Source organism: Protopterus annectens, chromosome 3.part1, assembly GCF_019279795.1.
Source record: "Protopterus annectens isolate FY-2018-M chromosome 3.part1, PAN1.0, whole genome shotgun sequence".
Lineage (NCBI taxonomy): Eukaryota > Metazoa > Chordata > Ceratodontiformes > Protopteridae > Protopterus > Protopterus annectens.
In genome coordinates, this window is record NC_056732.1 from 533,238,233 (window position 1) to 533,252,486 (window position 14,254).

The 14,254-nt window shown below is 36.3% G+C and overlaps 1 protein-coding gene across 1 annotated transcript in view; it reads right to left on the bottom strand.

The window, feature by feature from the left end:
• The window catches only part of XYLB (xylulokinase), a 1,259,970-nt gene that overhangs the window by 246,341 nt on the left and 999,375 nt on the right, over window positions 1-14,254 (bottom strand). Inside the window, exon 16 of the mRNA XM_044066952.1 lies at window positions 7,001-7,059. Within this exon, the coding sequence (XP_043922887.1) occupies window positions 7,001-7,059 (59 nt within the window). The remainder of the gene's footprint in view (window positions 1-7,000; window positions 7,060-14,254) is intronic.

The following is a 14,254-nucleotide window of genomic DNA, read 5'->3' on the forward strand; positions in this document are numbered from 1 at the left end:
AGCATTGAACGGCATATATCGTCAAGCATGGTATTCATTGAGCCATTCTGACTAAGATTGCATTATGGGAGGGATAAGGAAATATGCCCTTTCCCCACTGTAGTGCAATCTCGGAGTTTGTATATATAATTAGTGGGGGTGTGGGGGCGCGACCTCTCACGTGAGGAGGTTTTGATGAATGGCATTTACGGTGTAATGCCTTTCGATGCTTTTAGCATTCGATGAATAACCATAGACCCAGATACATTATATCCAATGAATGTAAACACCCAACTATGAGCAGTTTAACATGTTCTATTGTGCATGGCCTTGCTGAACTTTAGAAATATATTACTCATTCCATCCTGCTTTGTTTACTGTCAGAGACCAGTTTCTCTATATGTGAAGGAAAAAAAAAAACAGGAAAAAGTTTTTCAGGCTTTTAAAAATACCAGCAGTTTTGCTGTCTTTGAAATGTGGGATAGGGATGAATTCTACCGATTTACAGAGTGATATCCCTTTATGCAGTCACCGGAGAAAGGTGGAGTGAAAGCAGAGTGATAGTTGCTAAGCAACTTCAGAAGTCTTAGCCAGGATTCACACAGTAGTTTCATTTGCTATACGTGCACTATAATGTGGTTACACTTAATGATTTTTTTAGCTGCTGTAGGGCTCAGTTATAGGATTAGCAATGGCCCTCAACTAAGCATATAATGACATAGCCATGTGAGAAACGGAATGAATTTATGCCAAATAACCCTTATCATTTAAATTTGATGTTCTAGAGGTGATATAGTTATGATTATTTTATATATGAAATGTATAAGCTCTGGAAAAGATTGTACAGTGCATGAATAAATCAAATAAATGTTTGAAATTTAAATCAACAATAGGATGAGGAAGTAGTACATATTTGAACTTAACAATTTTATCAAACTGGAATTAAATTAGTTTCACACTTACACAGAAATGAGTGATTAGACTGCATTACTTAAGAAAGATAGCTGCCACTCAAAATATATTACAAAACACCCATAGGGCAGGTATTTAAATGCAGTGAAAAATGTTACGAAAAAGTTAGAAATGGTGAAGAGTTGTAATAAAGTTAATGAAATGTTTCTGAAAAAGAGCTATAAGGAAGATTTATTGCTATATAATACAGCGAGAATAGTAACTGAGACAGCAAGATGTTCTTTTTCCTTTTTATTTAAAGAAAATGCTAATCATACAAGGCAAAAATCTCTCTCCAACTAATAAAACAGTCGGTGTACAAATTCTGTAGTATCCAGCAAAAGAAGTAACATCAGCTGTACCACAGCAGCATAGTTTATTGAGATAGTAAGCGCTTTCAGGGATCCAACCCCTTAATCAGACAACAAGTGACTATACCTTACACAATTTATAGTGGAATCAATTGCAGACAATTAACTTTCCTTAAGGAAACAGTAACATTGTTCTGTTAAGCATATTAACTATAGTAAAAAAACATAAAATCATCACAATGTTGTTTATAAAAAATGTGCAACACAATGCATATAAAATTATGCAATACACTGCATATAAAATTACTAAAAACAATCAACATATAAAGATGTTGTGGTCACACAAAAGAACCTAAGAACATACAAATATATTAAGATCAACCATGATATGTGCAATAGAACTACTTCAGATAGTTCTATTGCACATATCATGGTTGATCTTAATAGATGTGTATGTTCTTAGGTTCTTTTGTGTGACAACATCTTTATATGTTGATTGTTTTTAATAATTTTTATATGCAGTGTGTTGCATATTTTTATACACAACATTGTGATGATTTTATGTTTTTTTACTATAGTTAATATGCTTAACAGAACAATGTTACTGTTTCCTTAACTGTCCTTAATTGATTCCACTATAAATTGTGTAAGCTATATTCACTTGTTGTCTGATGAAGGGGCTGGATCCCTGAACGCGCTTACTATCTCAATAAACTATGCTGCTATGGTACAGCTGGTGTTTCTTCTTTTTCTAAATGCTAATAATAGTTGAAATATCTGAATGGTTACAGTTAATATCCGGTGCAACATAAAATTCAACTGAAAAAAGTAACAAATATAAACAAATTAATATTATTATTATGGGCCAATCACATTGTTTACATTGTGACAATAAGTACAATATAACGCCTGGGAAAACATTCAAGTGTTTACAGAAAAACATGCAAGTCTGAAGGATGTCTGAAGAACAGTATCTAACCAAACTGAATTTAAACAGTTATGAAACACTGAAATGAAACAAATGTAAGCTGCAAATATGTTCTAAACAAGATATCTGTTTTCACAGCTTAATATATAACATTTTAAGCGCTGCTCAGAATACATTAGGTGTAAATACAGAATCCCACTGTTCATGTAAAAACTTTCAGATTGATATAAGAAGGACTGGCATAGCTATACATCAGTATACGGTTCAGATAAAAAAAAGTCTACCAGTAATGAATTAAATAAATACTCCAGCCCTACAGGCTGTAAAAGAGAAATACAAAGAGAGTTAGAAGAAATTGTTATAAGCACAAACAAGAAAATTAAATAAATGCCCATTTTTAGTATGTACTTATGTAATGATGTACTTGTTATGTTTATGAAGTGAGAAGTACCTCACTAGACATTTATGTAATTGTAAGCATGACATGCTATTTAGGTAATGAGTATGTGAGTGACTGTCCCTGGTCTCATTTTTATGCTGTCTAAACAAGGGCAAGTGTCATCTAAAAAATAAAAATGCAATAACTTCAAGCAGACTTTTAGATCTGGCATATTTTGAATTTTATTTGAAAGTGTGGTTTGCAAAGTCATTGAAAATGCTTGCAGGGAAACTTAGTCCCACTAGTTGCTACGGCAGTGTTACAATATTTTTAACACAAGAAAATTATATTCACTTCGGTTACCCCCCTCCCCAATGTAAAACAATAATCAACAATGATGAATAATTTTAAAAACTACATTGCTTTCTGGGGCTCTTCACCTAAAAAAATGCAAATAAGTGGTTTAAGCATACAATAATACATTCAAGCTATGCTATTTTTAACAAGGTATTGAAAATTTATTTAGAAATATTGTTGCATTTGTTTGTGAACTGATTTATATATACAAGGACATTGCCAAACATTGTTGCAGTTGTTTGTGGATTGTTTTATGCACACCTTGACGTTGCAAAAAGTTTATTGCCCATGTGAATCGATAATAAATAAATAAAAAAAAACAAGAAGATTCAGTGGTGAACGTAACCAGATATGTTATGTATTAATGTATTCCAGTGTAATGCATGCCACTTTTAAATAGATTAGCTGCTACGATAAATGGACCTTCTCCATCATGTAAAGCACTGAAGTCCACAAAGCCTTCTACTACTGGGATTTGTTCTACAAACAGCAGCAACAGCACAGATACAATCAATTCTACCTGTTTGTCTGTTGGTTGTGTGTTTGAGTGTGACTTTATTTGTTTATGTTTTCATTCATTCTATTAGATAACCATGGACTGCAACTGGGCAGAAGCCATTTGCAGTGGAGGACTGGTGAGAAAAATGCTACAGATATTAAAATTATCCAACAGTACTGATTATATAGCAATAAACAGTTAAAAGCAATAACCATAATGTGACAACATCCATCTACACCTAAGTTGCACAAAATCCAGAAAGCCTACCTTTTCTCACCAGATAAGAGATTAATGCTCAGAATGTCAAACTTAAAAGATCTCTGGCATTCTGTCATGGTGGCCAGACTCAGAGAAAAGTGAAAAATTGGAAATGTGAGTGTGACTGGAGTATTTCCTGCAATTCCTTCTTCTCCAAGTTTGTGCAATCTCAGAATTGGGATTTATGCAGCTTGAGGGTGTGTCTTGCCACCCCATTTTTAAGGGGAGCATGGGGCTTGTCCTCCTTATAAAAAACAAGTTGTGTTTTGTGACCTTTTGAATTCAACAGTTTTGACTAAGAACCTGCTTATCTATAGACTGATATTGTTAAATGTTTGGGTTGAATAATCACGTGTTGATTAAATGAGATGAGATTACTCACCGTGGACACAGGAAATGCATACAAAGAAAACCAAAACACTTACACATCATCTTTGGAAAGTCAAACATTGGATACAACAGAAAAACGTGCAAGTTAAGTGTGCAAAAGCATTTTATTCCAATTATCTTTGACTGAGATGAGTCTTCACCATGTGACATTTTTGCCAATAGAACTTGTGATATTTTAGGTACTGGTCTGCCAGCTAGTGAGGAGAATTAAGGATATGAACTGTTAATGAGAGTTACAAAATTTTATCCTTTCTATCTCCATGTGCCTACTGTGTGACTTTCAGCAACTGACCTACACAGACAGTGCTCCCAGATTGTCCCTGAACTGGGACATGTCCAGATTGTTCAAGTTGACAAATGTATACAACAGTATTATATGACTCTACATAGTGAGAAATAGTTTTTTAGCAAAAGTGCCTTTTAATATGCTATGTCACCTAGGAAGTAAATACTGAATGGGAAGGCAGCCCTGATGTGGCCAGTATGTATTTTGTGTAGATCATAGCAATAGTCCTACACAGCAGATATAACACGGGTAATAGGATTTGAATATTTCTTCATCTAGAACCACTACCTGTACTGAGACTGTATAACACTGCTTTATTTCCTTAATGCATGTGTCAACCATGAATGTTTCAGGGACTGTCAGATCCCCATGTTTTGTTTTTGGGGCGAAGGTGCAATGTGCTTCTAAATGTTTTGACATTAATGCAATGCTGTGAAAATCTACACATAATCTAAAATGATACAGTAAGTCAAAACGTGCAGGGATAAACGTTTAGAAAATAGTCCTCAAACGTTCTTACATCTTTAATGGCCACTAGGGAGGGAAAGAAAGAAAGAAAGAGAGAAAGAAAGAGAGAGAGAAAGAAAGAAAGAAAGAGAGAAAGAAAGAAAGAGAGAGAGAAAGAAAGAGAGAGAGAAAGAGAGAAAGAAAGAAAGAAAGAAAGAAAGAAAGAGAGAAAGAGAGAAAGAGAAAGAAAGAGAGAGAGAAAGAGAGAGAAAGAGAGAAAGAAAGAAAGAAAGAGAGAAAGAGAGAAAGAAAGAAAGAGAGAAAGAAAGAAAGAGAGAGAAAGACAGAAAGAAAGAAAGTAAGATTTTAAACAAGTCAGATTTTAATGTAACATGAAACTCAAAATGTTTTGGATATCTTTTTTAGATGCAGAATGAAAAGAGGAAATTAATACACGACGTATGCATTTTGCTGAGTAAACTAAGAGTGCAACAAGGATGAATCTACTCAGGATACTGATGATGTCACTGCTCTTTTTTTAAGACAATGGGAGAAAGATATGGAGACCTGCATATCAGGACTCTGCTGCTTGCATTACAGAGTTGATGGAATATTATCTTTGTAGCCTTCTACTTTAGTACAGGTGACTCAATTAGATGATACATATCAACAGCTAACTTTAAAGAGTAGACCATATCTTAACGGTTTGTTGTCACACTTCCTTCCTGGTAGAGTGTTTCTTGCCTTGTGTCAATGCTTATATATTCCAGAAATGTTATAGGCAGGAATGTTTGTATCTCTAATAGAAAACATTATACAATAGCAGACCAAATCTTAGCAACTGACATAGCTTGATACTAAAAATGCCCCCCCCCCCCCATTAAGCAGATACATATACATTAGAAGGTTTCTCAGTTATTTTTTTACTTATTTATTTAATATGGAAAGTAAATGTCTTGATTCAATGTGGAATTTTTTCAGTCATGATATTCATTACTTATTTATTTGCATTTAACTCGGTAGAAGAATTGGTCCAAAGACCGCCCTGTACTGCCAAAATCCAAGCCAAAAGGCAGACAATAATGCAATAATTACTATACACAGATCTATAAATATATCAGACGCAATATGAATAATAAACAGTAGCAATGTTAAACACAAAATGTAGGTGCAACAGACATGTTCAGTATATAGGTTAGACTTTGAAAACAGAACAAACGGTAAAAAAATATATATTTTTTAAACTTAGCAGCAAGTATGTGAAGATACCAATGGTAGAAATTAGGTCCTTAAAATTGGGAATGCACAAGGAGGAATATAGGGAATGTTGTTAACACTAGGACTGAAAACGCAGCGATGTAAGGAATGTTGGCAAGCCTGGGTATGAACATGGGGTAGTGAGCAGAAGCTTGGCAATGAAGAAGAAATAATGTCAGGAGTGATGCGGTATCTCTCATAAGAGCAGAAGTTACATTTGGAGAATGCTACTAAGTAGTACACAAAATATCCAGTTTGTAGCTGCAAGGGATATGATAACAGGAAATATTTAAAACTTTGGGTAATGCAGTGCAGGAGGTCACTGCACAAGCAAGAAAGCAAAAAGGTATGCAATCATTTTTATTGAAATGTTTAATGCACTGTTTATAAAAAAATGAAACAGAAGTTACTAAGCAGCCTGAAAATTTAAGTAAACTATAACTATATGGTACTTTTGATGCAAATTAAGGGTCATAACAACATTGCTGTATGCAATGTGCCAAAGAAAAACAAGTTATGCAGAAAAACTGGTGAGTAATGCAAAGCCCACATGAATCTTACTCTTTTAAGACCCATTCATCTGCTGCAGCTCTGTAGACAGATATGTGGTTGTGAACCTGACAAATGGAGTTAAATAAAAATTTAGACTCAAGCGCTCTCTTACATCCACTGCCAGTAGAGGGCTGCAAGATGATACTAGCTTACTCATACACAAGGAGAAGAAAATATAAATGAACCTTCTAAATGTACGGTAATGAGGAATTTAAACAAAAGGCCTAGAATTTCACTTTAAGTATTGGGAACAAAAGCACAGAATGTTCAGGTCTAGTACAGAGAGTCATAAAAAATAGAAGTCAGAGAAGTGATGAGTTAGCATTTGAAAGCAGCACAGATTAAATTCTAAGTATCTTGAAATTGCTATAAATGCTGTTACTACTTCTGTTGTCTAAAACCTTACCTGCAAAATGTCTTTATTAGATGAAGCTCCTCCAGTAGCTAAGATCCGAGTCTCTGGCACTAAGATAGAACAAATGGAGAATGTTAACAAAGATAAGAAAAATCTCTTTTGCTGTTACTGCTACTACTAATAAGCAATATGGTTCACCAAACAATGTTCAAAAATGTAAGCCACTGAAGGGAGACACAACAAGACAAGCAAAACAAATCTCTAAAATCAGCCTACCTTCTCTACCTTCTGAGTATAATACAATTTGTAAATACCAAATCCTTTTGGCTAGTGTACTTTGATTTCTTCATAGACAATATAAAAATCACAGACAAGTAATAAAATGGAGCTTATAATGAATATGCTGAAAAAGCAATGCTGCACAGGTAGAAACACTCCAACGGCTTTAAATTTACCTGTGCTTGTTCATTAATTGAATACACTTGTAGTTGTATCACACACACATATATATATATACATATACATATATATATATATATATATATATATATATATATATATATATATATATATATATATATACATATACATATATATATATATATATATATATATATATATATACACACACACACACACACATATGTGATGAAAAAGAAACAATGGTCCATGAAGTCCATTAAAGTGTTGAAGCCATTTTCTCTGCAGCTGCCTCTCCCTCTCCTATTCATCCCATCATTTTCTCATTGAAATATAGTTTGCTTTTCTCTGTTGAAAATATTCTACCACTATCTCTTAATAAAGTTCCACCTCAAATTAAACATGCATATATTCTACTTTATAGCTGGCATTTGTGCTGCTTTACTTACCCAATCCTTCCTTCCCTATTTTGCACCCCCCCCTCCAAAGACCACTGACAATAACATGAAGTATATACATTTAATATATATAAATGCTTTATAGTTTTTTGTGTGTGTTTGAAATACATTTAATATAGTCAGTTTTTCATCATACTGAAGCCTTTCTCCAGTTCTTCACAATAATCTTTCAAGTCATCCTCGATGTGACCCTTAAGGATTCTAAAAGTGTCAGCAAGGTTCCTCATGTGGCACTGTCAGTGTTCAATACAATGAAACACTAGAAGAATGACACAGTCAATGATGTCCTTTCCATCAGTCTTCTACTCCAAATTCTATTTGTCTTAAAAAAATAAAATTCTGCTTTTTCTATATTATATATATATAATCCTATATTTTCACTGGAGCCATTCCCTTGGCCTAGATTTTACTCCTTCATACTGCCACCCTTCTCTGAAGTACATAAGGTTTAGTTCTTTTTACAAGAATTATGCTCTGCTAGCTATCTGTTAACTTTACTAACTTTGAAATGACTTGCGAAAAGTTTTTTTTTTCACTCCAAACCCCAGTCATTCTGCCACTATAAATATTGCCAGCAAACAATCCAAGCAGCTCTGCACACCCCAATTTATATCAAATATGTGCTTGCTAAAACAGAACTCTTTTTCAGTGATGAACCTTGGGATGTCCTCCTGGCTGCAGGCATCTCACCAGATAATTCATCTCTGATTACCTCACTACTTCTCATATCAACAGATTTCTCTTGACCTTTCCAACTAGGACTCCATTCTGAAACGCCTTGTATTTTTCAAAAGACACCTGTGTTACACATAAGAGGCCTTCCTAAAGTTGTATGCCACATGCACTGGGTCCCCTTTTTCCTTATTTATGAACCTGATGTAGAAATCTATCATAATTAATTTAGCAAGATATTTACTATTTATTACTTGTCTCTATCCCCCCGACCAGTATAATACAGAAGACTAAGCAACCTGCTTCTCTGAACTCTGCACTTTCCCATGTATACGGATATGTAACCTAAAGTTACTTACTCTCTTGATTCGCTGAAAGGAATCCACCTTGTACATGGCAAAACTCTATATAAACTCCAAGGCCACCAAGAAATCCCAAGGAAATGCTATATGTAGCCTTACCAAAGTTATCCATTCATGTCTGAAATCTTTCAGTGTATGAAAATGCAAATCATCTGTCCCTTGTACATTTTCACTAATCATCGTCACATCTTTTTCCTTTTTCCTACTTATCTGACCAGATGTCGCCATTTCAAATGAACTCCTATCATCCGGCCTGACTTGATGTGTTCAGGTTCTTTTGTGAAGTCAGTGGTAAATAATGTGTTAAGTACCACTGACTGTTCCCTTGTTTTCATTACATTTCTTCAAATATGTCTCCAAAAACCTAATCACTGGGTCACTTCTTCACTACCTAATGACGTTACAGAATATATCTTGTCACTCCATTTATAATTAACCACCTCTTTATGAAAATGAACCTTGACCTAGCCGTTTCATAGACTGTTCCTCCCATTCATTACATATATATTAAGGTCATGCATTTCTTATTTTTTTCCTTGTACTCCATTTCTTTTAGCAATGATGTTTGCCTACTCATAAAAGCATATGAATATATTCATATAGCAAGAGGAAACTGACATTTGGTCAATCAAAAATGTCTGAGTTTTGTAGCTAGTCATACACAATTGCTTCTTTTATTCTTCTTCCTCACACTCTGTTCCATCAGTTCCAGGAAACTTTAAAACCACTGTAAAGATGTACTCCATCACAACCTCAATAAATGTATCTCTTTGGTCTTCTGTCCCTTTTATAAAGTAATGTCCTTAGTGTTTACCTCAACCTCCCCCTGCTGTTATCCATGTCTTTTATCTAAAGAGTTTGCCACCGATTTGCTCCCGATGATGATGTGCTTCCATAATGTTCCCCATTTCCTTCACTATTTCAGTGGGTATTTTCTGAGTCATTATAACTATTTCGTGTATTCCATTTCCCAGTTCATCATGTAATCTTGGTACACACCAAAGGCACATGTTAAAGTAACCTTGTGTCTGCTCTCCTGATATGAATTGCAGAATAGAACAGTATGCATCGAAACAGCTTTTAGCAGTGCCTTGTATAATGAGAGGTGACATATACTTCCTACAGACCAAAACTCTGGCAATGCCCCTTAGCAATTCTGTCCTATTCTGGTATCTACATCAACAAAACCAACTTATCTATATCATATTATTTTAATACTAAACCAACTACAGCTTTTTCAGCATTAAAAAATGCATCCTGGTTGCCTTCACAGGCTATGTCTTACTTTCATAGCTTTCTCAAAGGCACAGCTGTCTCAGACAGACTAGGTATGCATTGTTAAAGCTATTGCATCTGCCCTAGAAACCTCTATAATGCCTTCTTGCCTTCATACCTTGGCATTTGCCATACTGCTTAGATTTTTTCTGCATCAGATGTCAGAATATCTTAGAGTATGGCCCATATATTTAAGATCTGTGACTTTGAGTTTACATTTGGTCTTAATTAGTTTGAAATTATGCTGCCTTATTCTGTTCAGAAACTGTATAAATTCCGTGTCATGCTTTTCTTGTGTCTTACCCATTAACTCACACTATGATCATTAATTATGTTTATAATACCTTTCAAGCCTTCAGTTACTTTAGAAGTTGCTCCTTGGAGCACCTCTGATGCTGACAAAATATCAAACACCAGTGTAAAGAATACACACCTTCCTTAGGGCATAGTATACACAACTTTGAACATGCTTCTAGTATTATCCGCCAGAAACCATGGGTTGCAGCCAATACAGAGAAAGACTTAACACTTGATATTCTTCAGACCACTTTTTCGAATGTCAACAATGGGTAAAGCTCTCTTTTAATAACCATGTTAACACCCTATTGACCAAAACAAATGTAAATCATGTCTTTCTTCACAGCAGTAACCATGTTGCTCATGCATTCTCTTGGCTCTAAATGTTTCATAAGAACATGGATGCTTGTTGTTGTCTTCTTTTACCATTCATTGATGCTGTACTTTACATCTGAGCGCTACATGTATTTTCTAAGAGCATTAGTCACTAACATTTCATATTTATTTGCATGAAATATTCCCCTGAAAAGCTTTCAAAGGTTGCAAACAAAATAGCATAGTTGTGCAGGATATCATTATATTGGCTTTGCAGAGTATCTGAGCTGTCTGGGTGACTATGCAATTACTTCTGAACACATGCAGTCTTTGATGTACTCTGTGAATTTATTTCACCATTCATAGCATCTCACAAAATACCTGACTTAAATATTAGAAGTCTTTTTTCTAAGACCAACTATTTCAAAAATATTTAAAAATTCTTATTTTATATTTTGTACTAATATGTCAGCAGTTTCTGATCTAATGGTGTCCAGAATATGTTAATGATGTAAAAAAAGCCATGTTTTCTAATGACAACCAAACAGGCAAAAGCTTTAAAATTATATCTAACAAAATTATTCACTTTACACTTACCTCCCCGGGGGGGAGGGGGTCAGGTTGCTTGAAGGGAGCACTTCTTGCAGACGTGATGGCAACAGACTTCATGGACAGCCGATTGTATGCTCCCTACCCTGAACCTTACCATATTCATGTGAGGAATAAGGCATAACAGAAAGCTCAAGACAACCTGATGGCAATGTCTTCCCTTCTACAGTATAAAATCCTTTTACTTCCAGCAAGATTTTAGGGCTACCACAACTGTAGAGACTAATATATACTGATTTAAATACTTACTTTTTTTGTTTTTTTTTTTCAGAGAAATGTAACCATTTTTTTTTGAGAAAGTACAGTTTTGTACCTACCATAAATGTAGATGTTCGAAGATCCACATTGCTGCAGTCCTTACACTTGGGTAGTCCGCTGTCCTCGGTCGGCCCGAATATCAAAGTATAAGGCTGATGTCGGTCAAGGTGCATTTGACTGACATCAGGACGTCAGGGTACAAATGCGCATGACCGACGTCATATCCTCAGTCTTTTCTTGCCCCAGATGTCAGAAGACCCTAAAAATAAAGGTCAAAACCAAAAGACAGCAAACAAACAACCAACCATCCTAGCACTAAAAATATGTACAATATATACAATATACACCCTATTGACAACCCAACCCACACAACCGCCTCTAACTACAGAGGGGAAGGAGGGAGGGTAAATTGGACTGCAGCAATGTGGATTTAGAACATCTACATTTATGGTAGGTACAAAACTGTACTATGTTCTTCATCTCACATTGCTGCAGTCCTTACACTTGGGTAGAATCCCAAAGCAGAGGTAAGGGAGGATGGCCAAATTATAAGGAAGCAGGAGCTGCCAAAATGCCCTGCAAAACAGCAGTGGCAAAACCAGCCCTGGATTTAGAGTAAAGTGGTAGGTGATAATGCCTAGAAAAAGTATGCACTGAACTCCAAGTAGCTGCCTCCAAAATATCCTTAGTTGCCACCCCTCAAAAAGCTGTCAAGTGGCAGTAGCCCTAGTGGAATGAGGCCTAATCCCAGCTGGAACTTCCTTGCCATGATGGGAATAACAGAAAGCAATGCAAAACCCAATCCACTTAGAAATAGTTTGTTTTGACACAGGCTTGCCCTGAGAACTCAAAGCAAAAGAAACAAATAACTGCTGAGACTGCCTGAACCCTTTAGTTCTGTCCAAATAATATCGCAACTGCCTGTGTACATCTAAAGTGTGCAAAATCTTTTCCCCTTTATTTTGGGGATTTGCATAAAAAGTAGGCAAATGAATAGTTTGGTTTAAAGCCACACTAGAAACCACTTTAGGCATAAAGGAAGGATTAGTGCGTAAAGATACCCTATCCTTATGGAAAATTAAGAAAGGCTCAACCGCCATAAGGGCCTGTAACTCAGAAACCCTTCTTGCAGAGGTAATAGCCAACAAAAAAGCAGTCTTCCATGATAAAAACTTTAATTCAGCAGTAGCTGCAGGCTCAAAAGGTTGTAGAGTGAGTTTCTCCAACACAAAATTGAGATCCCAAGCAGGAGTAGGAGCTCTTCGTGGGGTCTTATATTCTTTGCCCCTCTAAGAAATTGCTTGAACAAAGGATGAGAAAACAATGGTGGGTCACAATCATAGTGAGCCGAAATTGCTGCAGCATGAACCTTAATAGAAGAGAAGGACAAACCTTTGTCCAGTAACTCAGTAAGATATTGAAGAGCCACACTTAAATTAGGCTCAGAAACATCAAAATCCTTTGCTGCACTCCAAAATAAAAATCTCTTCCATTTATCTGCGTACACTTTCCTTGTACTAGGCCTTCTAGCTTCCAAAATAACATTCAAAACTTGCTGTGGAAGTGGAGGCCCACTATGGTTCAAAACAGAATATGCCAGGCTGTTAGGTGCAGAGAGTGAAGCTTGACATTGAGCAAATGACTGTCCTCCTGAGACAACAGGTGTGGAATCGAAGGTAAAGGCCATGGAGGCTTCCGTACCAGGCTTCTCAGTAATGGGTACCAATGCTGTCGAGGCCAATCTGGAGCTATCAAAATCATCCGTGGCTTGTCTTGTCTGGCCTTTAGGAGTACCTTTGGGAGGAGAGGCAGAGGCAGAAAGGCATACACATGAAGATTGCTCCAATTGAAAGAAAGAGCATCCACTTTCCAAGCTGTGGGATGAAACCTTTTTGTGCAAAACTTTGGCAGCTGGTGGTTTAGTGGAGAAGCGAACAGATCTATGTCTGGAGTTCCCCATGACACTGTCAATTTCTGAAATACATGAGGATCCAATTTCCACTCGTGGGGATCCATAATTTGTCTGCTCAACACATCTGCTAAGGAGTTCTGTGCTCCCGGCAGAAACCTTGCCTGAAGATTTAGCTGTAAACTGAGAACAGTCTCCCACAAAATCATTGCTTGCCTGCATAGAGGATAAGAATGTGTTCCGCCTTGCTTGTTGATGTACCACATGACAGTTGTGTTGTCTGTTAGAATCAACACCTGCCCTGGAAGAAGTAAATCCTTGAAAGCTATTAATGCAAACTGGACTGCTAACATCTCTTTCAAGTTGATATGTAGATGTTGTAGTCTGGCAGGCCACTTGTCTTGTATCCACTTTCCATTCAGATGAGCTCCCCAAGCTTTGTCTGAGGCATCTGTCGTTAGAATCTGACTCGCCTCTGGCCGGGTCACAGAGAGTCCCTTGTTTAGGTGACATTCCTGAGCCCACCACAACAATTCCTTTTGAATGCAAGGTATTATTTGAATGACAGTGTCCAAATCCTGGCAGTGCTGTGTCCATACATTTTTGAGATACCATTGTAGCTTCCTCATATGCAGTTTGGCATTGGGAAGCACCAGAATACAAGATGCCATGAACCCCAAGGCTTGAAGGACTGTCCTTGCAGTCAGCCTGGACTGATGAGACAACTGAT